General features: G+C 40.1%; 2 protein-coding genes across 4 annotated transcripts in view; both read left to right on the forward strand.

Annotated features, from left to right (window-relative positions):
- The window catches only part of slc26a6 (solute carrier family 26 member 6), an 18,339-nt gene extending 1,460 nt beyond the window's left edge, over nt 1–16,879 (forward strand). Inside the window, exons 1-21 of one of the 2 annotated variants that reach the window (XM_044037464.1) lie at nt 945–1,121; nt 1,242–1,544; nt 1,744–1,880; nt 3,908–4,047; nt 4,135–4,245; nt 4,880–5,055; nt 5,516–5,680; nt 6,313–6,465; nt 6,572–6,654; nt 6,769–6,916; nt 7,009–7,122; nt 7,702–7,779; nt 8,101–8,196; nt 8,728–8,834; nt 8,980–9,049; nt 9,921–10,013; nt 13,490–13,600; nt 13,761–13,889; nt 14,352–14,406; nt 15,278–15,399; nt 15,863–16,879. In XM_044037464.1, the coding sequence (XP_043893399.1) occupies nt 1,756–1,880; nt 3,908–4,047; nt 4,135–4,245; nt 4,880–5,055; nt 5,516–5,680; nt 6,313–6,465; nt 6,572–6,654; nt 6,769–6,916; nt 7,009–7,122; nt 7,702–7,779; nt 8,101–8,196; nt 8,728–8,834; nt 8,980–9,049; nt 9,921–10,013; nt 13,490–13,600; nt 13,761–13,889; nt 14,352–14,406; nt 15,278–15,399; nt 15,863–15,886 (2,100 nt within the window). In that variant the 5' untranslated portion in view covers nt 945–1,121; nt 1,242–1,544; nt 1,744–1,755 and the 3' untranslated portion in view covers nt 15,887–16,879. Of the gene's footprint in view, nt 1–944; nt 1,122–1,241; nt 1,545–1,743; nt 1,881–3,907; nt 4,048–4,134; nt 4,246–4,879; nt 5,056–5,515; nt 5,681–6,312; nt 6,466–6,571; nt 6,655–6,768; nt 6,917–7,008; nt 7,123–7,701; nt 7,780–8,100; nt 8,197–8,727; nt 8,835–8,979; nt 9,050–9,920; nt 10,014–13,489; nt 13,601–13,760; nt 13,890–14,351; nt 14,407–15,277; nt 15,400–15,862 lie in introns of those variants that run through there. The other variant, XM_044037463.1, reaches the window with a different exon arrangement.
- A 3,140-nt stretch (nt 16,880–20,019) lies between these two features.
- mgll (monoglyceride lipase) overlaps nt 20,020–25,075 on the forward strand; it is a 33,598-nt gene continuing 28,542 nt past the window's right edge. The window contains exon 1 of one of the 2 annotated variants that reach the window (XM_044038219.1): nt 20,020–20,100. In XM_044038219.1, the coding sequence (XP_043894154.1) occupies nt 20,061–20,100 (40 nt within the window). In that variant the 5' untranslated portion in view covers nt 20,020–20,060. Of the gene's footprint in view, nt 20,101–21,592; nt 21,750–25,075 lie in introns of those variants that run through there. The other variant, XM_044038220.1, reaches the window with a different exon arrangement.

Here is a 25,075-nt window from a genome sequence, read left to right on the forward strand (position 1 = left end):
ACTGTGGACTGGAAAAGGACAGCTGTGTTGGTCTGAAAGCAGCAAAGACATGTTTGTCGTGCTTGGCCTCGTTTCTATGCTGCTCAAAATACAATGTCATGACAGTGTAGAAGATTATCTTCCTAGTGATTTATTCTTGAACAGCTTAGTTTTATTGTAGATGCGCGTTGTGCCGTTTAACATCTCATATTATAGCAGAATGCACAAGATTCATGAGTAAAATAAATCATCCAGTGAAGGGTGATATGGCTTTTTGTGTATTATAGACAACTGACCTCTGGCTATATATTCTGGCTTTACTTCTATTTCTATCTTTCTTGTTTGTTCCATGTTTTCACGCATTGAGAAAACAGCCTAATATTATATATAATACAGATTAAAAGAATTGACTGTCTGGTGTACCTCTTACAAATCAAATACCACAGATCTGAATAAGCAGCTTAGTAATGAATTAACTAATAAAGCAATCATTAGGTTCCTGACTATTATCTTTTATTGGCTTCATAATTAACAACCAGTTAGTCAGTACTGGCCATGTTTATAATACGAAGAATAAAAACACACAAGCACAGGTCAGAGTTCAAGACAACACCACCTCACTCTGGTGTCTGACACAATGACTGGTTCACTGCCCAACATCCTTTACTGGTCTTTGAAGCGTCATCATTGTCCAGCCATTGTATCAGAGAGATGTGTACTAAAGCATAAAGTTAAAAAAAAGTATTTCATTGTGTATCCATGTCACGATCTTAGCATTTCCATGTTTCAACATTGTTTTCCTGTGATCTTATTGGTCAGTCGAAGGGATGTTAACCATCTGAAGTTAAAAAAATGGCTGAAAAGACACATCACCTGGAAAATTGTGTGACAGTGTCACAAAAGCTGTGTCACTGTGAGTCAAACATGTCAATAAGGTCTGAAAGATAAAAAAAAAAAAACCTCTCAAGATATCGTGTTCTCAGTAAGACTACTTGAAATCATAGCTGACTCATCAAATCATAAATGAACCCTACCCAGATAAGATACCTCTATGTCTCTATATTTTAATGTTACAATAATATTCACACAAACTCTCATTTTCTTAGTTATTTTTGTGTATGTCAAGTCAAATACCTATAACGGTAAGAGAAGTAACCGACTTTGTTAATGTTAACACGAGCAGAAAATGCACATTGTGTGTGGAACTTTGCCCTCAGCTTTCATAACAATACCCACTCGTCTTATCTACACTTCCCTTCAAGGTCTTGAGGGACAGCACAGGAGTGGAATCCCACAGACAAGAGTCTCCTCTCTGCAGAGACGCTCACAACATTGTTGCCTGGATTTACTTGGATGGATGTAATGGAAAGAAAGGAAATAAGCCATGACATGATTGACTGAACCATTTTTGCTTAAGTGGAGGATTTTCATGACAGTCCCAACCAGAGACAGACTGAGAGCTGGATCCATTTTCTTCAGTGGATTCTGTGCTTTTAAAAGCCACAAATATTTGGAATTTATCATAAGGAGAGATTTTTTTTTTTTAAAGCAACTTGAACAACAAGGTAATTATTATTACATTTAATCGCGCTTCACCTTGAATTAGTCTAACATTAAGCAACTTCTTCGCCCACATCTGAACTCCGGCTCATACAAATAATAATATAAATGTGATGTCTTTGTGTGTTTTTCAAGCTTTCCTAACATAAGATAATCAGAAATATGTTTAAAAACTTAAACAACGATTTTTTCTATATGTCACAGGTAGTTTTAGCCATGGAAGAGAGTGGGGTGTCCCGCCGGGTTCACAGGAGGATCCTGGATGAGGGAGCCGTGGAGGAGATTGCAGTAAAGTCTGACTCAGACGTGTCTCTGTGTGAGAAGGTCAAAAAGTCAATGAGGTAAAATTCACTACATCTAATCTGCTGTGCTTCTCAATTTCGTGTTTGTATAAACAGACACTTCAAATACTTGTCCATGTAAATATCTAACCAGCCAATAACATGGTGGCAGCTTAATGCATTCGGGCAAATCGAAGGTGGCATGTTGTTGGTGTAGACGACTGCTGCACTTTTACTTCAGCAAAACAGAATGAATTGTCTTTGGAGATAAGCAGGGAAGAGTCAAAGTTGAGGTTTACCTGCAGTTACTCGTGATAAAAACCCCAAAGCCAAGGAAGAAATCTTGAAATGGTTTTCATGGACTCTGACCTCACGTTAAAAAGCCACTTTGAAATGGTCACAAAGTCCACGTACTATCATCTAAAGAATGTATCAAAACCATAAAAGACTTACGGCGCGGCAGGACCGGAAAAAACTGGCCCATGCCTTTATCTTCAGTCGATTACACTGCAGTGCTGTTCTCACCGGCCTGTCTCCCTCCCTCCCTCTCTACAGCTGATTCAGAACGCTGCTGCCTGTTCTCACTCAGACCACATAACTCCAGTTCTGAAGTCCTTACACTGGTTTCCCATCATCCAAAGAATTTATTTAATAATCCTGCTATAACAGGGATGGTAATCGGTATCGGTATCGGTCTGATACTGGTCAAAATCACTGTATCGGATATCGGAGAGATAAAATGTAGAATCCAACACAATCCAAAAATATATCGCATGCTTCATTATGCACAGATGGAAAAAATGCAAATAAAAACCAGCAAAATCATTTTAGCTGAGTCATGTTTGAGCTGTTTATTTCTTCTTTTTGGCAGAACAACATTTGTTCCACAGTTGGAGAATAGCACAATTGCAGCTTTTTCTGACTTCTTTTAACTACAAGGTCTGCAACACCTATTATTATTTTGAAGAAGAAACAGTGTGATAAATGAATCAAAATGTCATTTTATGCATGTGCTATTTAATATAAAATAAGGCTTTTTAATACTCACTTCTTAAAACTTAAGTAAATTTTATATCAGAAAATTGCTTTTGATGTACAGTAAATGTCATATACTGTAAGATGGTGATAGTATAAAAAGTGAGTTCAACTTCTACAAAAATATGTTTTCTGGTAAGATACTCAAGTATTACCTTTTTGGTATTTTATACAAGACTGAGATAGTGAGATTCTAACATGACAACTTTGATTCTTTAAAAAAAAAATTCCATCTTTCTTTTACCTATGTTTTAGCACTTTGAAATTCTGTATAGATAAACTTGCCTTGCACTGGGTGCCCTTATATTAGGTGTCCTGTATAGTAAGAATGTGAAAGTGTGATTCCGTCTTCAAGCCTGAGGCCTGGATTCTATACAGTATCTTAGCGCTTCCTGTGACTCCGCTCTCTCCTGGACATTATCTCTGATGTTGTTCTTGAAATCTGCTCTGCTCATTCTTGCACTTTGGGGGTTAGATTGCAGCTCAGGACTGTGGTCACATATGTCCTGAAAACCACCTTCACCGTGGTTTTTGTGATCCAATGACGACACATCCATGACAGATTGGGATTGGGAGTGTTCAGACCTGTTCTTAGTATGATCTGATATGCTGTTTTTCAGACTAGTCTATGTAAAATAAGTGATAGCATATCCTTAAAGGGCTACTTCACCCCCCAAAAAAATACTTTTTTTTTACTAATTTCCAGAGCTAAATGTGTTATTTGATCATCGGACAGTGGAGCTGATACTGCATGTCTCACTCCCACAGCAACTATGGGATTGAAAAAAATAAATTAAAATTGACAAAAATTCAAAATCAAATTCACTTCCTTCAAAGAAAAGAAAAGCCATACACTGCTCTTCACTGTGTTTCCTGTCAATTATAACAAGTTTTATGGGTAAAAGATCTGAACATTTTTTAATCCAAATCTGTAATAGAATGTGAATTAAACTAACCCAACAGCATCATAATGATTTTAAGTCTATGGGGGAAAAATGGGTGAAATAGCCCTTTATTTCTTTTCTCTCTCTGTCTGTCACTCTGAAACTCAGGTGTTCTGGTCCTCGGTTAAAAAAATGCCTGCTGCAGAGAGTTCCTGTGTTATCATGGCTGCCTCGTTACTCGATCAGAGACAACGCCCTTGGAGACCTGATCTCTGGAATCAGTGTGGGGATCATGCAGCTTCCACAGGGTGAGGATGAAGATTCACGAGACAAAGAAATATAAATGTAAAGGGGTATTTATGGCACGTGACGTGTGTCCTGTTTCATCCCTGCAGGTATGGCCTACGCCTTGCTCTCGTCTGTTCCTCCAGTCTTTGGTCTTTACTCCTCCTTCTATCCTGTGCTCATCTACTTCATCTTCGGCACATCCAAGCACATCTCAGTAGGTTTGTACTTCCTGACAGTGCTGCGTCTGCACAAGTGGTATTAAATCTACCTCCACTACACGTGGATATAGTACTTCACAGAAGAACCATTTGAACATTTGAAGTTTTTTAAAAAAAATGCTTCATTTTTTATTTTTAAATCATCAGAGCAAACATTTATTATTGGTTTAGAGTTTAAGCACCGGAAAATATCATGTGCAATTGGCGCCTTGACTCTTGATTAACAATTTTAATCTGACACGATGTAATTTTCATGTATAGAAATAAGGTAAATGTAAAGGTCCAGTGTGTAATAATTAGGTGAGCCTGTAGACTCTCACCCCTCCAAGTAGTTTAGTCCTTGCATATCAGAACTTATGTGAGCCCCTTTCCATAATTCTCCTTCTACTTCATTGGTTTATGCATCAGGTCATTCTTCTCCATTGGCAGATTAAAATGTGAAACACTTCAGGCTGCTGTAGAAACACTGCAGCAGAAGAGAGAAAGAGAGAGGTTTTTTTTTTCAAATTTTAAAACAATTATCCAATTACACAAACTCACATAGACTGTCATCACTGTAAAAATGACCAAAAGTCAGTGTATTCATATGAAGGTGGAAATAAAGAAATGTGTGTTTTTATCTTCCTCTCTCCAGGAACATATGCAGTGATGAGTGTGATGATAGGGGGCGTGACAGATCGATTAGCCCCCGACTCGGACTTTATGATATGGGACAATGTGACCAACTCCAGTATAATTGATACTGTCCTCAGGGATGAAGCGCGAGTCAAAGTGGCTGTAACTGTCACCTTAATGTCTGGATTATTTCAGGTAAGTTTTCATTTTAAAGTTAATTGGAAATATACCATTTGACACATTACACTAGGGTGTAATGTGTAATTTATGGCAATCTGGGCTGTAGCTGACAGACAGACAGCTAACACCAACACTACTGAGAGTGATTTTCAATCAATATCAGGGAATTATTAATCACTTTAAAAGCAGCCTCATGCAGTCTAAAGGTACTCAGGCTAAAAGGTCAAACTGGGTTTAATTATTCATTATATGGCTTACGTAGCTCTGCTCTGACTAAAAAAATGAAAGGCAGGTGTATTTGAGCAGCGCTGTCTTTCCATGTGCAATGCTAACACTACTTGTTATATCATGTGATGAAATAAAACAATACAGACGGTCAGACAATTGTTTTCCTCATTCGTCATTAAATAAAATATTATTCAGACAATGCTGTGATCCTGCACGTGTCTCAGTCTGCTCGATGTGTGTCCTCCAGATTCTGCTCGGTCTGCTCCAGTTTGGTTTTGTGGTGACATATCTGTCCGATCCCCTGGTCAGAGGTTACACCACAGGAGCCGCCATCCACGTCATTGTGTCCCAGCTCAAATACACCTTTGGCATCAGCCCTTTAAGATACAGTGGACCACTGTCACTGATATATGTAAGTAAGAGTGCCAACAACAACAGTAAAACAAGACGTGTGCAGGTGTGCATCGCGTTAACAATGACGATAATTCATGCAGTTCCAAAAGCGCTCAAAACACGACGCGTACTGTAGGTTAAAAACAGAGACGAGCACAAGAAAACTAACTGTGTAAAATCTATAAAGATATAAAGAGTTTTCTGTTGATTAGTGTGATAAAGTGAACCACTTTGGCACTATTTATGGTTTCTCCTGTGAGGTTTCTCCTTTTTCAAACTCCTCATGGTCAAAAATAAATATATAAAAATCTCTCATGTTCGCTTTGATGGAACATGATGGTATAGGCTCATTCACAGGGTCGTACCACCTCACCTCTTGCCCCACATCAGATTTGCACTCACCTCACACAGAACGTCTCAGCGCGACTGTCTGTCCTGCAGGGATTCTCTGACAGGTTACTTTCAATTCAATGCAGGATCCATTCACAAGTCAGCTTCACAATCAGAACAAGGGATAAAAACAAGGAGGAACCCTGCAGGCAGACCTAACCCCCTCTGTGGAATCCAACCCGTGCAAATAACACCACTAATGAGACATATCATTACCAGTCTTTAACCAATATTCCTACTCTCTCTCTCTCTTTTTTACAGACTGTGATAGAGATCTGTTACCTCATACCACAGACAAACATCGGTACACTTGTGGTTAGTATCGTCGCCATAGTTTGCCTTATCCTCGCCAAGGAGCTCAATGCACTCCTGAGTAAAAAACTCCCTGTTCCAATACCCGTGGAGCTGCTCGCTGTGAGTACACAGGGATTTAATGTGCTCGTATAATTTCTTTAACATGTGCACACACACACACACACACACATATTCAAATATGTTATTATTTGCTGTTATTATTCAGATCATTATTGCAACAGTCATCTCCTGGCAAGTTAACTTAGAAGGCAAATATGGAGTCGATGTGGTGGGAGATATTCCCTCAGGGTGAGAAACACAACACGACACGTCCCTCATAGAGCATGGTGTTTGTATGAAATGTAAAGTATTATATAATGTGCAATTTATTATGTTGGTTTTGTTTTTGTTTCTGCCTGCCAGTCTCCAGGCACCTGCTTTCCCACCTACCTCTCTGTTTGGTCAGGTGATCGGAGACGCCTTTGCCCTGGCTGTGGTCGGCTATGGCATTGCCATCTCACTGGGGCGGATCTTCGCCCTGAAATATGGCTACAAGGTGGACAGCAACCAGGTAGGTGGAGACAAATGGATGTTGGATTGAACTGATGTGTCAGTTTAATGTACTGTGCAATAAAAGTGAGGGTTTTTTTTTTCACGGTTTAGGAACTAATCGCTCTGGGTCTGAGTAACACTGTGGGAGGGATCTTCCAGTGTTTCGCCATCAGCTGCTCCATGTCTCGCTCCATGGTTCAGGAGAGCACGGGAGGGAAAACTCAGGTCGCTCAAAGCAAATTCACTTTTTAACCACTAATCTACAGTAGAAATACTTCCTTTGACAGCACGTTCATGTTTGGATATCCAAAATAGGAAGTTATTATTACCGGGGCTAATGATTCACTTTTATCTTATTTTATTTACATGGAATCAAATCTTACCCTTGCTGCTGCCACAAGCCGGGGCTGTAAGAAGAAGCAAAGAGTCAAACTGTTTGTAATTAACGTTAGTCTGATAAGTGGCGTCATTACAAAACACTTAGGGGATTGATTTACGCTCCCATTTTTTAAGTCCACCTACACAAACACAGATTTGCTGAAAGGCTTAAACGATTTTGTCTGACAACACCATTAATCAGCTAAGGCCTATTACAGAGGAGAGGAGAGGAGAGGAGAGGAGAGGAGAGGAGAGAGAGGCGAGAGGAGGCGAGGAGAGAGGCGAGAGGAGAGGGAGGAGTCGAGAGGAGGGAGTCACTAGAGGGAGAGGAGAGAGGAGAGGAGAGGAGAGGAGATCACATCTGTAGTTTTGCTTCAACTTGCTCCATTTGATTTTCATTCATGTTTCTCTCTGTCTTCACTGCAGGTTGCTGGAGCTTTGTCAGCGATAGTCATACTTATTATTGTGCTTTGGATCGGGGTTCTCTTTGAAACTCTACCCAAGGTACTGTGTGTGTGTGTGTGTGTGTGTGTGTGTGTGTGTGTGTGTGCTTGTTTGCGCAGATGTATGCTCATGTTCACACATGTGCCCAAAATCAATCGACATGCAAGCAAAGCTGTAGTCCTGTTGTCTTTGTGCCACTAAACAACTTCTCTAAAAAGTATCAAATGCATTTAAATAAATAAATAAAGGCTTATCAATAGAAAAAGAGCATATAGTATGTTTAGGGGCTGTTCACACACAGAGTTATCATATGGAAACTATATATAAACCATAAAATAAATACCGTTGCACACTTGAACCTACATTCTCTTTGACTTGTAGGCAGTGCTGGCTGCCATCATCTATGTCAACCTCCATGGCATGATGAAGCAGTTCCTGGACATCCCTGCACTGTGGAAAAAAAACCGAGTTGACGCGGTGAGTTTACTTCAAAGTGAACCAAGAATTGGATAATATTTTGAGAATAATAATAGGTCAAAAATGTGTCTTCTTATGTGTTGTTGAGTCAGTTTGATGATTCATTTTATATCACGTTTTTAGTCGTGCTATAACGTAGCAATAACTGTGCAGAAGTCACAAAATAGACACTTTTCTTTTCTTTCCTTTTTGTTCATGAAGTGAACTTTGAAGTGTGACGTACTTTTTGCTCAGGTGTGTTTATATAGATGGTGAAAATGAAAGAAATGTTTCATCAGATTGCCTCTAGGTTGTGCTGAAAAAAGGGATATAAGACACTGTATTGCACATTCTTATAGCTATAACTATGCTATAACTGTACATTTTAGCATAGTAATGGAACACAGCGGCCGAAATGCTCTGTGTTCTAAGGGTTCATCAGCACTGTATAAACTCATTTGACAACATTTATTTATATTTAAAAGCCATGCACTGCAGTTTTAGTGACCAATGTTGTCTTGTTTTTCCATCACTCTCTCTGGTTTCCTCCAGGTGATCTGGGTGGCCACCTTCATCCTCACCCTGCTGTTGAACCCTGACATCGGGCTGGCTGCTTCCATCGGCTTCTCCATGCTCACTGTCATCTTCAGGACCCAGCTGTAGGAACACACCACACACTCCATTATACATTATCAATGACACATCAGACAATGTGTCATACTAAATACTCAACTGTGCATTACCCACACCTGTAATTAAGCTCAATTCATCACTTTTCACAACTGTGTGTGTGTTTTTTTCCAGACCTAAATATTCCCTGTTAGGCCAGGTCCCAGACACTGACATTTACAGACCAATGGAAGACTACGTTCAGGTATGACACAATATCATTACCCCAACACAGTGATTATTTTTGTTTGTCTTCTATCCTCCACATGAGGATTTCAAATTATCTGTCTGGAATGTTTTGCTTAATTTAATCATGAAAGGACCAGAAAATGTCCTGTAACTAAGTGCTTTTGTCCATTTTCCAGAATAACTTCCAATATCTAGCAGTTATTTACAATTTAGTGCATGTCATAAAACTGTTTGTGACCATTTAAAATGAAGAAAAACACTGTTTAAACCAAAAGTGTTCCTTTCTTCTTTAATTGCTCATTCATAAAGCAAAATGAAGTCCTACGGTAAAATAAGTTGTTTTCAGCAAATTAAATTCAACAAAAACAGAGTTACTGTCTTCTTGATTTAAATATTTCTCAAAACACTATTGGTGTGACAATAGTTAAGATAATAATTACTGTGCAGAACCTCACATTAAAGCAAAAAGTCAGGTAGTCTTTAATTGCTCAGCTAAACCTAAGCTCGGGGAGAATCAAGGGAAATGAGCATCATTGAGAATGAGTCACATTTTGTTCTGTGCTGTCGAATGAAGAACATCTGTACTGAGTGAAAAGGTTGGTGTTGTTGACAGAATTAAAATGAAGTTGTTTAAGTTTAATGTCCACAAGTTTACTAAAAACTCTTAATCAGTTTCAACCTTCAACAGTCACTATCTGTCAATAAGATGTCTGTACAGTCGTTATTTTAGCTGGGTTTTATCGTGCTGGTTGTCAGCGTCTCAAGCATCACAGCTCTAGGTCAATTATTGGATGGACTGACCATGAAATTGAGTGCAGACATTCATGTCTCTTTCATCTATTCCTCTGTGTGATTTATGACCTCGCTGATTGGCTGATTGATTACAGGTGCAGCAGGTGCCAGGGATTTTAATCTTCCGTTCCTCTGCCACACTCTACTTTGCCAATGCTGAGATGTATCAAGATGCTCTGAGGAAGAAGGTGAGGACAGGACAGGACACACACACACACGCATGTATGTACAGTGAGGACACCTCATAGACAGTATGCATTCCCTTGCCCCTTGCCCTAACCTTAACCATCACAACTAAACACCTAAAACCAGGTCAGGTCAACTCCCCCAAAGGTCCTTCGAAGACGTGAGGACCAGCCAAAATGTCCTCACTCCTTATGGTTCATACGATTTTTGTGGTCCTCACAAAGCTACACATACAAGAAAACACACAATCAACTCCACTGACAGTTGCTTGTCACAATTTCCTTTAGAGTTTCCATTGAACTGCTCTTGTCCCAGTAAAAAGTGACTCTTTCCACAATCCGCACGTTACAACACTGACAGACATTGTTCAAATCTCATCCCACATTTCTTTTTTTCTCCATTCAACATTTGTTAAATAGAGGAATAAATAAACTGCCACCACCCTCACCCCCCTTCTTACTCTTCTGTCACATCTCTTTGGGGTAAATGGAAGATAGACGGAAGAAAGATGGGAAGAAGATGACAAAAGAATGGGGGGGGGGCTAGGCAGAGGTTGAATAGCGAGCGAGATAATGAAAGTGCTCATTTATTAAAATCCCAGAATGCCACAGCTGACGGTTTGCTCTTTTCTCTCTTATGTTTGACGCACAAATAGGCTTTCATAGAAAGGATGGAACTATTTTTTTTTTCATAGGGGTGTGGCTATAAGAGAGTAAACCATCACCAATGAAATCAGAATAAAAGGTTATAAAATAAAATGTGTGTTAATATAAATAATGTCTCTTAGCTCAAAATGAAATTCCTACTTCATCAAGGAAAAGGAGGGAAATACAAAATGTAAACTCCATCCAGGACAGTTTAGAGCCATAGTTCTCAAACAGTGGTACGAGTACCACCAGTGGTACGTGAGTATATGATCGGAGTGGAGCTGAGGAACCAGAGTGCTCGTCTGTGTTTTAACGTTGGTGATAATGGTGTTAGTTTGAGAGCTCCATATTTGCTCAGGTGGTACTTGGTATATCTTGACCACAATACAATTATTCATATATACACCAGCACAAGTCTACGGAATCACAGAAACACGTTCAAAACAAGATCATCATTTAGGCCTTCTTTAGGATTCTTGATGCTTGAGTCATTTATCCAGATCACCTCCTCAGGTGGGGGAGGGGTGAGCTATTCAATCCTGCAGAACCAGAGATGTCATAGTGTCCATCGTTGGCGTATAGTCCCCGGTCATTTCTCCATATTGTGCTCTTGTGCTTGTTGATTATCTCTTTTAATTTTCTCATTGTTTTGTCCACATAAGCAGTGGATCATATAGATCATGTGTGTTGTCTTTCAGCTCATGGTCTCTCGACCTCACCTCCCTCTTGTCCCTTCTCTCCCCTCTTTCTCCCAACCACCTCTCCTCTTTCACCCCAACCAGTCGAGGCAGATGTGAAGTGTTGGGTTTCTCTGCTCTCTGTTGTCTGTGTACATAATGTATGTTGTGTGGATACACAAGTGATCATGCTGTTGATGGGGAACCTTTTACCTGCGTGGGGATCAGAACTGTCACTGCGGTATTTGCCTTTAGGCAGAGGAAAAAAGCATGTCTGAGTTTCTTTGCTGTATTTTTCATTGTGATGGAAACTGACATAGACCAAAGAGGGGAATCATCAAATATAAATGATAGTTTGGACTAAAACAGGTTGTTATTGTATTGGAGTGGGTAGAATGCTGAGTCACGCATGCACAAGAGAACCTTTTTCTCTTTTTTTTGTCCATCACGTCGGATCATGTCTTGGTGATCTATCCACTGAGATGAGTCACGCCGTGTAAATCTGTCCTCCATGTCCCTCAACTTTTCTTTAACGTCCTCTGTAGAGTAACAAATCCTCCTCAAGCTGAAGAACTGACTGACGGGGGAGGCTCCTCTTCCGGGGTGCGGGATGGAAGCTTAGCAACAACTTTTTTTAACCAGTAGAGATAAGTTGTTATTGAACTGTCGTTTTTCATGACCCACGTGTCCAAATAACTGTCTTTTTTCATCGCTGTAGTTCAACGTGAACTTTAAGTTAAGCTTTTCAGGGACCGAAATGTTGCAACAACAAAATCATGCTTGCAAATTTAGACAGTGTGCAAGAGTCTCTTTGCTATAGTTAAGGTGAGAAACTGACACCAGATCAATAGTTGTTTCCACCACAGCAGTCGGCTTCAATCAGTGTGTAAAGCAGGCAACTGAAATGGTTAAAGGTGCCGGGGGAAATGTGGGATCACTTAGCCTGAGGCTTGTTCTCTCCGGGCAGCACCTCGGCTGATGGGCTGTATGGAGCGAGATGTTAAGTGCTGTAATTGCAGCATCAGCTGATGATGTCATGCAGCAAGAGCAGTTTTACAGTTAAATCATATCATGCTGGACCTGGGTGAGCTTTCAGCCTTGCTTGTTAGCACAAAGGCTTGAGGGAATGTTACATCTTCTCTGTTCTGTTCAGCTGGAAAGTTCTCCTCTTTGGGATCACCAAAGCTGTGAGCTTCAACTGCATGGTGGTTGCTTGTTAAGTTGAATGTAAACCACATGATGGAGGCAGAGACTCTGTGGATGACTGCCTGTCATCCTCACTGCTTGTAAGCCCTTACATGGAATAGACTTTTTCAAAACGAATGTAATTGTATGTTAACGCAGTCGAATGGGCTGCGGGAGATTTTCTGTGGGTCGCCCATAATGGAAGTAGTGTTCCTGCTTTAAAATGTGAAGCCCGGTAAGGCGGGCTTCACATTCAATCAAAGCACATGAGAGTAGAATGATTGACAGCTGGTATCATCCACCTGGTTACAGGTGTAATCTGTGATCTTCTAGTTGCTACAAGATAAAATGGCGCTGGTCTGAATGAATGAATGTCTCACAAAGGCAGTTTATTTTTGCAGTCTTTTATATGGGCTCACCAAAAAAATTAACATCAAATGAAGGTGTGACTCTTTTGTCAAACATGGAAATGGCTGGTTCAGAGATCAAATAAAATGTGAATATTATCTAAAATGATATTAGATGTTGCAGAAACGCCATTAAGAACACTTTGACTGCATGTTCAACTGTGTGCACGTTTCGTCTCGCTGTGAACTGGCTCACAGAGGTTTGTCATCTTTAGAGAGCGAAGTCCCCGTATAAAAACACACACAGAAAACCGGTTCAGCAGCAACTCCTGCTTGGCAGCTCATAAAACAGTATGGAGCCATACAGTTCAATACCAAGTTTGTCTAAGTTTTTAAACAGTTAGACATTTACACAATGATGTCTACTGGCATAATGGGTTACGCCTCCAACTGCTGTGTACGCATATGACATTTTTAATCGAACACCTTCTTATTGAATTTATTTATTTAAATATTTGCACGAGTGCAGACATTAACACCATGACCGTCACACTGGGAGATGAAATATTAAGATTTGACCTTGTGTAAAAATGTCATCTCATTGTCTTTGCTGTTTTTGTAGTCGGGCATCGATGTTGCCAAAATCCTGTCGGCAAAGAAGAAGCTTGAGGCAAAAAGGAAGCGAATTGAAAAGAAAAACGCCAAGAAAACACAGGAGGGCGGCGAAAAAGAGGTAAGGCCGACCGGATGAATGGAAGATGCTTTTTTTTTTTTCAAATGGATTTCCTTATTTGTTTGACATTTTACATTCCTTTAACTGCAACACCTTTGTCTGTGATCCACTGTCTGAAGCACACAATGTCCTTCATGGTGTCCTGTCCCCCCTTGTTCAGGAACAAGAGCAAAACATTGCTGTCATTGAAATGAATGCTGAACCTTCGCCCTCGCTCCCAAGAGCCATCATTCTGGACCTCAGCCCTGTCAACTTCCTGGATACTGTGGGAGTCAAAGCACTAAAAAGTGTACGAACATGAAGTAGACGCACATTTATTAATAACTTGTGCAAAGAAAACACAATTTAATATGTTTGGTTCAAACTGAAGACACAAGTCAGGTTGCCAGGTCTGTTTACTACCCCCATTGTCAACTGTATTTGATGAGTATGACCCGTAAATAATGATTTGCTTGACTTAGTATGGACACATATTTAAAAACCTGACTGACACTGGGGGATTTGGACATGGTTTAGTCAGTTGTTACTCTGGATAATAAGGTGCCATTTGTTTATTTTATCTTCACTCTTTTCCATGTTTAACGACCTTTTAGAAATGTGATTTTTCTCTTGCAACAATTACAAGTCCGCCATGAATCCCTTTGTCCCTCTCCATATCGTTTAGCTCCCCGGGCTTTCAGTTACGATCAATTGAATTGTCAGACTAATTAAACGATTGTCAGTCTGATCTTTGCTCTGTGCTTTGCCTCAGATCCACAAAGACTATGGAGAAACTGGAATAGAGGTGATTCTTGCCGGCTGCCAAAGTAAGTCCATCCACACCGCTTGTGTTGATTTAAAGAATTCATTCACTAAGCAGCTTTGCTAAAAAAGATGAGTCAAACATTTAAACATTTTTATAAACTGGATAAACCACTGCTGTTTTTGTTTTTCTTACTGAGACCAACGTCAAGTAACATCTGCTTCTGTTTATATGATAGATCCTCCTGACTTTACATCCATTAAGATGAGCTTTTTCCTTTGTGGAAATGTAATGATACCATAAGCACTTGTCTGAAAGAGTGATATATCTCATAGAATTCGTTTTTTTGTCATGTCCCATATTCTCCAAAAGACATGTGGATGTATTTAACATTCACGGTCCCCAACCGCTCGGACACAAACACACACACACACACACACACATAAATCTGAATCCCTTCAACAACATTGAATGTTATCTCTGCCGTTTTCTGATGTTATGTCAGAATTCCTGAAAAAGACGCGGTGCACTTGGCTGCAGGGTGTGCATTAGTGGGTCATGAGAATATTACAATAGGTCCTCTCTGTTTTTCACTCTTCTGCGTTCCCTTTTGTGTCCATTTCATATATTATTATCCCACACCGCTCACCTCTGTAACATCACGTCTGTAAAAGCATAAATCTGTGCAACAATCCTGTGCCACTGCACTTTTTCATGGATGGATGATAGATAGATAGATAGATGGATAGATAGATAGTCCATCTATTCCTATTCACATATCCATCACTTGTCTACCTCAGATGTTTGGCTGCTAATAAAAGTGAATTTCCTCACTGTGGGAGATCAAGGGAGTCTGTTCTTATCTAATATTTTATCCACAACTCCGTCTGATCTGTTATCACATGATCCTCTCCCTGTGTGTCTTGACCTCACAGCCAGTGTAGTGGAAGACCTGCAGACCGGAGGATTCTTTCACGATGACGTGACAAAATCCTGTCTGTTCTCCACTGTCCACGATGCTGTTTTGTACTGTCAGTCTGCCAATGAACAATATGAGGTAATATCATATACACACACATCACAGTGCAGTTTTAAAACATTTCTCCTTGTAAGAAACACAGGGGTCACATGGATAACTCTCAATCACAGTCTGTTATATCACAGAAAACTAGACAGCAACCATAACGTTTGTAAATACAGACTGACCCCCATACTGACAAACTACCTGTTGTTAGAAGTGAATTTGAACTAATCAGATGTTCTGCTGCAACAAAAATAGACCCTTCATTTATTCAACACAACAACACAAACCTCAGTGTTCGTCTTGCTTCGAAATTGTAAATAAATTATGAAATTATGAAGCAAGCTTGTGACATGGGGCCTCATTAGAGGTTTTCATCTAAGGTCTGTTCTATGTCTTTCCCTGTCTCTCTCCTACTGGGTGTTTCTTCTTCTTCTTCTTCTTCTTCTTTTCTCTGTCCTTAACATTTGTCTTGATCTCTTCCTTCCTGTTTCCACAGGTCATCAAAGAGGCAGAGCTTTGAGGCCTGAGAGGGAAGATGGATAATATTATGAAACATAACAATATCTTTAAAAAAAACAAAAATGTGAATTCAGCCTGGGACACGTGGGCTTATGGATTTATTTTCCCAAATGATTTCATGAATTGCAAGTGTGTGAGCAGACAGAGTTTTGTCCCAGCCTCATGCTTTATTCACATTCAGTCTAGTATTTTTGAATGCATTTAGGCCTTCCATCTACATGTAAACACTGAGCTAAAGTGGAGATTTTGACTCAGGTGCACATCAGAGTAGCCAGTGCTTGACTATTATTGATACAAATGTAAAACGAAAACAATATTTGTTCTTTGCTGTGTTAAAAAAGTTTCCCGTAAAAACATTGTCGACTCCAAGCGCTTAAGTACATATGCCAGGACTGTAAGTTTAGCTGTAACGTTACACCAAACACAGAGATGAAGACGTTGTACACGTTACAGATATAATAACAGAAACAGAGACAGGATGAACCGAGACAGTGGAAAGACAGGGACATAATGTCATAATGTTTGTATACGTTTATGTTTCGTGCTATTTCTGTGTGCATATTTAACGACTTTACAGACCTTTTTCAAAAAAGCAACTACCTAGCAATCTTGTATTTTAAGATTCCACATTTTTTTACCCCCGTGTGTGAAATCTCTAAAGACAGGAGTGTTCTAGTGATATCTAGCATTTCAGGTTGACTTTAGTAACTTTTCATAAGTATTAGTTTGTCAAACTGTCTCAAACATCTCCAAACACAAGACAATGAATGGCAGTGGAAGATAAAGCTGGGAATATGACATCATTGTTTTCAGCTCTGCATACTGTCATGAAAAAAGAGCCAACGAGCAATTATTTGCCTTTAAAGCATATCAATAATGTTTGTAACATGTGTGGTAATGATTTCTTTATGAAAAGTTAGAAGCAGATTAAGAATCTGACATTATACATGCAAAAATACATTTGTTTAATAAAAGTATTCCTTCTGTTCATTTCCTTCCCTGTCACAGACGTGTTTTGTTTCTGTGGATGATATTTCGATTTGGTGACATGACACCACAGGAAATACTCCTGAAAAGAGCTGCACTATTGAAAAAGACTCCTCCGACTGCACTACTGTGCTCACTCCTTTACAATCTCACTTGCTTTTCAAACTCAGACTCCAGTCTGCACCTTTCACTGTGTAACGACACATGAGTTCAGAGACTGTGTGCACGTGGAGCTGTTCTGTCACACGTCTTCTATTCATCTGCCAGATGCGGAAGATGCTCATTATGGTAATTCAAGCATAGATAATTTAATAATAATGATGTTCTCGCATAATTGTGCAACGTGCATCCTTTTGTTGATGCTTGAGAATACATTATTGTGTATTACATAATCCAAGCCTTCACAGTAATTTAATACAACTCAATATACCTGTCACCATCAGTCCATTTGTCAGGACCCTCTGTTCCAGCCACAATGACCATGTAAATATGATGACTTATTTTTCCAGGTTTGAGTCACACACGTCTTTAATGATATAAAGACTGGTCTCTGTAGAATAGTTGCTGATTGGCTTTATATAACAGATCATTGTGGTCAGTGTGTGTCTATTTGGTTTGCGGTCAAAACAAAACATTTGAGGTTGTCACTTTGTCCTCCACATGACAGTTGGAGCCAATCCCAGCCGACATGGGGCGAATGGCATGGTTCACCCTAGACAGGACCAACATAGCATTCTCTATGGCTTTCTTTCAGCATCAGAGACCACATCACCCCGCACTCAAACAGCTCCACTGGCTCCCCTTCCAATACCGTATCCAGTACAAACTCCTCCCCATCACCTACAAAGCCCTCAATAACCTTGGCCCCTCTTATCTCACTGGCCATCTCCACCGCCATCCCCCCACCCTCCATCTCTGATCTGCCAACTCCAACTTCCTGACCCCCATCCCCAGAACCGAACACCGAACTGAGCCTTTGCCGCCGCTGCGCTATACCCTCTGCAATTCCCTTCCAATACGCATCAGGACTTCCAACTCAAATCACTGATCAAGACCCACCTGTTCCAACTCGCATTCCCATAGCTTAAAGAGTCATTATCTAATGTTCTGTTAATCGTCTTTGAGTGACCTGAAAACCGCTATAGAGATGTGATGTATTATTATAATCATATATATTGTTGCTATGAACATACAGAGGCAAACAACCATGCACTCTCACACTCACAGCTATGGTCAATGTCCACTTAACCTTGAGAGGAAACCGGAAATCCTGGAGAAAACCCACGCACACACGGGGAGAACATGCAAACCACCTTCCATTACATGGCATCAATAATAAAAGTAATTCTAAGTTGCCTTAATACAAACATCTGTGCACGTTCACAAGTGAGACTGTTGTGAGCTTCCAGCCTTCTGGCCGTCAGGCCAATCAGCTTCTTCTCACATTCACAAATATTTTAGTTCCTTTAGTTCTCACACTATGAAACCTTTGGTCAAATATCCATAGGTATTTGTTGACCCACCAACATATGCAGTATTTGCTCTTGTACCTGCAGAGTAAGTATGTGTCTTGTCATTTTTCTTGGCAGGCTGTACACTGAGAGGTGTAACACTTCCTTTGACAGGAAAATTATGTTTCTGCTAAAAACTGCCTCTTCTTCTTAATATCTCTTTATACAATTCAAGGATCATCTGCCTGTGTGTCTGTCAGCCGGAGTCTGGGTCATTTTGGTGTCATGGCCATACACATGATGCCGAGTTAGAGTTCATTGATTTCACCGCTTTTCTGCAGCAATCCGGTTTGGTGGCTCATTGGTTCTCAGCTGCAAAAGGTATGAAGGTGTTTTTGATTCAGCGTTCAGTGGGTCGTAATGTTAAGTCGGTTGAAGCCTTTATATTGCTACTTTCAACCATAGAAGAAGAAGAAGAAGAACTACTCTCGTTGTAGCTGCTGAGCATATCGGTTGTACAGAGCCCAGCAGCTACAACGAGAGTAGTTCTTCTTCTACGGTGGAAAGATGTGCCCGGACTCTAGTGACCGGACTCGGAGGCGCTGCTGTTTAGAGGGGTGGTGAAATTCGCCAGTGACGTAACTAGTCAACGCAAGTGCCGTTCCGCTTCGTAGAGCTCAGGAAAACAATCAAACTCTGCGCTCTCAGCAGTGGCTGAACTGATGATTTTTATGGACTTTTAGGGCTTCATAAATGAGGTACTGACGCAGATACACACAAAAATGCAGAGTTAATTGGCACTTCCGGGCTATGTCCTCTTTAAGGAAAAATATGGAAAGCCGCAGGTCAGTCAGTACATTCAACAACTTTTGCTGTTCTTTTTTTATTTAATTTACCACACACTTCAAGTTAACTTCCTCCCTCCCATCAAACAGTAATGACATGTAGAAGAAAGAGAGAAAAGGCCAGTTGGACAGTATTTGTTATGTCTGTTTTCAATTGAGGGATGATCAGACTACACTCTTCTGGTGGCCATCAGTGTGTTTTTCAGCTCTTTTTGTTTATTTCTCACAGAATGTACTACATTCCCCATCCATTATTCTTGAAAGAAATGACACATGTCTTCAATGTGTCAGCAAAAACATGTTTCCACTTCATGTGTTATATCTTTTATACTTATATTGCTGTAATGAGAGGTTCTTATTTCAGAATTTTCTTGTTGGCTGGACACAATTGTCCTAAAGGCCACATGTTGCACGTAGTGTATAGAACAACATCTTTATCACGCACATCCTGCGAGTTTTGTAATGATTGATCATGTGAAGCAGTGCCTGGTGGGAGATTCTAATAGAACTTCTTGCCAGTTGTTCCAGGTTCCAGGTTCTTGTGTGCACACGTGCCACAAAGGGCTTCCTGAATAGCAGCCTGCAGGCCAGATCTGACCCACAAGAGTCAAACGTGTGGCCATGGCAACCCATTGGTCTTCTAGGTCTGTCTTAATGGAAAACACTGTGGATTTGATGTTTGCCACTGCAATTGCAACAATTTCGTGACAGTTGGTCATGACAGATAATACGACTGCACCGCTAAATAAATGATGGTAAGGGTGGAGTTAGACAATGATGACAATAGTGATTAGCTGGTAGCTGTTTGGAGAGAGAGAGCGAGAGAGGGAGAGATAGTAAATACAGGAAACTGTGGTTAGTTTGCTTGTCACAAAAACACACAGACGCATCCATGCCTTCAGCTATCTGCATTAAGGGGCAACAGGTCAACGGTAAGTCTGACTCTCCACTATTAACTTAAAAATATCACCGTCATTTTAACTTCTTTAACTCCCTCATGACTGGAAACATTTTTTATTAACATGATCTAAAACATCATTCTGACTTGTAAAAGCAAATTTTCCATTGATATTGTGTTTTTGGACTATCAAAAACTCCACTGCAACATCTGAATTTACATTTTGATATAATTGGCTTGGCCTGCTTGACATAATTTGGCCCTTAGGGAAATGTTATTGGGGACCTTTGTCCCACAAGTGTTGTGACAATCACAAAATGATCACTGATTTTGTCAATTTAAAATCCAGCGTGATGACCTTTTGCAATGCAAACAAAGCCTAAAATGAGAGAGCAAATGACTGAGTGTGTTTCTTATTGTAATCATATTGTGTGGGATGCATTAATGAGTAATTAAGAAAATACCTAAGGAAGTGAAAATGGCACTGACAGCAAGAGACAAAACAAGTTGTTTACAGTGAGGTAAAACATGGAAGAATCATCATTTCTAAACCCAATAAGCTCGTTTCTACGTGTGTGCACACCATTTCTTGTTCTTTTTAAAAAAGGACAAGTTTCCTGCACGGAACTACATCCAGCACACAGCAATTTGAATGACAGTACAGAAGATAAATAGTAATAATAATAATAATAATAATAATAATGATGATAATAATAATAATAGTACACCAACAGTTAACTATTAATGTTTTATAGCCAGTTTTTATCACTACTGTGTAAATCAGGGGTGCCAAGGTCATTTTAGTTCAGGGGCCACATACAGTGCAATCTGATCTCATGTGGGCCGGACCAGTAACATAACCGCATAATAACCTACAAATGAGAGCTATGTCCCTTTGTTTGAATCTTTTAATGAAGTATCTTTAAAATAACAGCAATTTCTACAATATCAATGCTTTAAGTTTGCCAGGCACACGTGTGCATAACAACTTACAGATCACAGTGGCTCTAAAAAGGAACAAAACATTTAGTCCCATTTAGTTGCAGGTATCTGGAACTGAAAAATATAGTATTTGTTTTTCATAAATTCATCCCACGGGCCGGATTGGACCCTCTGGTGGGCCGCTTCTGACTGCGAGCTGTATGTTTGACACCCCTGGTGTAAATCATTATTCAATTACAAGTCAATCACTGTAGTGTGTCTGTATGTCAGGGCTTCACAGAGGGCTCCAGCGTGTGTTAAGGATCTTTGTAGCGTCAACACTGACTCATGTTGGCAAAAACCTAATTTCTGAGGAACTGGTTCAGTTTCATGTTAAGGTTAGACATGAGATCATTATGGGATAATGCTTTGTTTGTTTGTTTGTTTGTTTGTTTGGTGAACAAATGAATGGAAGTCAATGCAGTGTCCTGAGAAGAATAGCTGCGCAATGTGTGTGTTGTCCGTGTGTGTGTGTGTGTGTGTGTGTGTGTGTGAGTTGGAGGTGTATTCACTCATTTAGTTTCTGCTCAAACGTCTCTGGCTGCATTCTTCTCTTCGCGGTGGTGAGAGCAAAACCTCGGCTCTCATTAAGAGAGACCTACATAGAGAGCGAGAGACAGAGAGACAGACAGACACACACAGAGAGAGAGATTGCGGAGTCCGAGAAGAAGCTGGAACTTGACTGTGGAAGCTCCTGCTCAGGTTGGACAGATAATCTTATCATATTCCTCAAATACTTGTGCATATGAGTGAAGGGGCGTTTTAATCTGAATATGAACAGCGTTGGTCATTTAGTTCGCACCATTGCCATAATATTCTTCCTGCATTTGGTTTCATCCAGAATAACTTTTTTTTTTTTTTCTTCTTTAATTTAACCATGATCTTCGCGCATGATATTCCAGCGCGTGTTCGCCTGCAGACACAGGCTTGGTTCCCACATGCGTTTCCTTTCTTCTGGAAACACGTCAGTGAACCAGCGGCATCCTTGTCTCCTTGTCTCCAGCTGCCCGCGGGCTTCTGTGCGGGTGTTTCTGTGTGTGGATCGCAGCACAGATGTAAACAAAACAAACAAAAGCCACGTCTCCCGCACATGCGGCACATGCGGCAGCAGTTCGCTACAACGATTCCTGCGCGTGATAGCGGTTGTTTATGCTCGGATATGACACATGTGTGTGATGGTGCTTCATGATTCACGGATGTTCACAGAGTTATTATGTGAGCAGCTGACATGAATGAGAGAGAGAGGAACGACCGCGGCTCCAAAGCACCGCTGTGTAAATAATGAACATCTACTGCAGTAATAACAGATACTCAAGACAGGAAGCATTCATCACCTACTGGTTTTCCTTGGCTGCCATTTAGTTGATTGATTGATTCATTTAATCGACTGATTATCAATGACTATAAATATAGAAGTGCGAGCTTTGCAGGCTGTCAGGTCACTCAACCTGAAAGGTGACACTGACACCCGAGGACCCAGCTACACACACACACACACACACACACACACACACAGGTCTGCACAGCTATTCTTTCCACTTCCACGACACTGCAATAACAAAATACCCAGTTAATACTGAACTTCAGCCTATAATGCCAATTCCAATCTTAGCCCAGAACCTTAGTAGTTCTTCAGAAATCAGGTTCTCATTAGACCTCATTAAGACCAGGTTTTGGTCTCTATATGGGGACTCTAATTCTAACCCTAACCCTAAACAAAACATGTCTTAACCTTCAAAAGGCCATTTTTAGGGGTCAGAATGTGAGGACCAGCCAAATTGTCCTCACTTTTCTAAAATGTCCTCACTTCCATGGGTAAAACACACACACACCACTACTACTACTGCAGACTCACAAACTGTCCTCAGAGAGAGAAAGCAATCTTTCTTTAGGACTGGGGGATACTTAACCTTTATTTAACCAAGGTAAATCCCACTGATTAAAAACACGTTTTCCATGGGAGACCTGGCCAAGATAGGGAGCATCACATAAAGACACAAATCAAGTTACACAATTAAAACACAGAATAAAAAAAGACAAATAAATAAACAAGAGTACATGTGACGGGATCAGCCTTAAATAATCCATCAATTGGATTTAAAAGCACTCAATGAAATCAGTTCTGTCATTTTCCAATCATGTTCCATGTTAATGGTGCAGAATGGACAAAAGCCCTTTTTACCTATTTCATCACGGGCATAGGGAACAGAAAGCAACAGATAACCCTGGGAACAAAAAAACAAGTAAAGGACAGTACTTTGCAGTGCAATCAGATCACTAATACAGTTAGGCAGTAGCCGAGAGTCACCTTATGGATAAAGGTGTACCAGTGGCTGAGCCTTCAAGGTCATCACTCAGTGTCACAGTGACAGTTTGTAATGAACCTCATTGAATCATGGTTAGCAGAGTCCAGCAGGGACATTCTTCTACAAAAGATCACCATAGTCCAGCACAGATACAAAAAAAGTCAAATTTTTATGTTAAAAGAAAAACAATTTCAGACAATTTCAGTTTCAACATGTGGTTTAAAAGTGAGGTTGTCATCGATTAAGATACCCATCGATTAAGATACTATAAGATACCCATTATCCTCTAGAGTGGTCACTGAAGGGATTCACAAGTGCATTTCTTGTGTTTTGTTTTGCCAGTTAATTCATGCAATTAGAATGATTTTAAGAGATGGTTTGGGATTTTGGGATTGTGAGTGAGGCGGGGTCACCTGGTTGGCACATGGAGCAGGAGGTTAGGGCACTGAGGTGAAGAGTCTTGGTTACTGTCGCTCTCTTCTGACCTCTGAAATGGGCTTAGGGTATAGCTTCATTTGTATTATGTTTTTTACTTATAGTGATTTGTTTGTCTGTTATCACTGAAGGCCATGCAGTAGCCCTACATAGTACTGTAGATGTAGCACAATGCGCATCCTGCTGTAATGAAATGTGCAAACCATTTGCTATTTTCTCACACGATGGATTATTGAGCGCTACTTCCAGGCCAAACCCCAGAGACTATAAAGCTCTGACACTACAGGATTCATAAATGCTCTAATGAAAGTGCAGTCTTGATTATACATTTAATTTTTATTAGTTGCGTGTGTGTGTGTATTTCTGTTTCCTCTTTAGGACGTTGTCTGGCTTGACCACTGAGTTATATTTAGGACAAGTAGTCCTTAATAGGACATAAGCATATTCCTAATGAGGCATAACCTAATTTCTGAGGCTTGGGGTTAAAGGGATATTTTGGCTGTTTGCTTGTATGAGGTATTGACAAATTATCCTCCCTGAGTATCCTGCTGCTTCAGTGGACCAGACCTCGAAGCCAGACTCAGCTCATAAAATCTACAGTTTAGGAATGTTTGCCACTTTAGACAGCATTTACCGACTGGAAACCAGACTTTTATAAACTGTCAATGGAGAAAATCAGTATTTTTACCTCATAGAGACACGGGAGCTGCTGAATGGCAAATTTATATACTTATACTGATGGAGGCAGCAGTGGATGAAAGGGCTGTTTCACCCATTTCTTTCCCACTTGGTCAAGTGAAGAATTAACAGCTGCTGTGTTTGTTTAATTCACATTCTATTACAGAGTTGGATTCAATTTGAATAGGTTTTTTTTTATATACTATTATTTTATTACTTTTATTACTTTCTTTCAATCCAACTTCATCTGTTGTTGTGGGAATCAGCCATGTATGAATAAAAAAAACAAAAAACGAAATATTGTATGTGCCCCCTTCAGTCTTCAGTGTGGAAAGTGGCAGTTTACAAGTTTTTTTGTGAAATGAATAGAATCTAAAATATTTTTGTTTATTTGGTTATCCCATTGAGACAGAGACCTGTCAAGGACAATCACAACAGTACAACACAGAAATGTGCAAAATGTAAAGTGAATAAACAGATTCAGATACTAGGAGCAAGTTCCCAACGATGCCCTCTCCAGTGACTCTGAAAGAATTTTAAAATCCACTAAGGGAATCAAGCTTGACAGATTGAGACTCTGCTGAAGCGTGTTCCAGGTTGAGGGGGCAG

The sequence above is a fragment of the Solea senegalensis genome, linkage group LG11, assembly GCF_019176455.1.
Source record: "Solea senegalensis isolate Sse05_10M linkage group LG11, IFAPA_SoseM_1, whole genome shotgun sequence".
Taxonomy (NCBI): domain Eukaryota; kingdom Metazoa; phylum Chordata; class Actinopteri; order Pleuronectiformes; family Soleidae; genus Solea; species Solea senegalensis.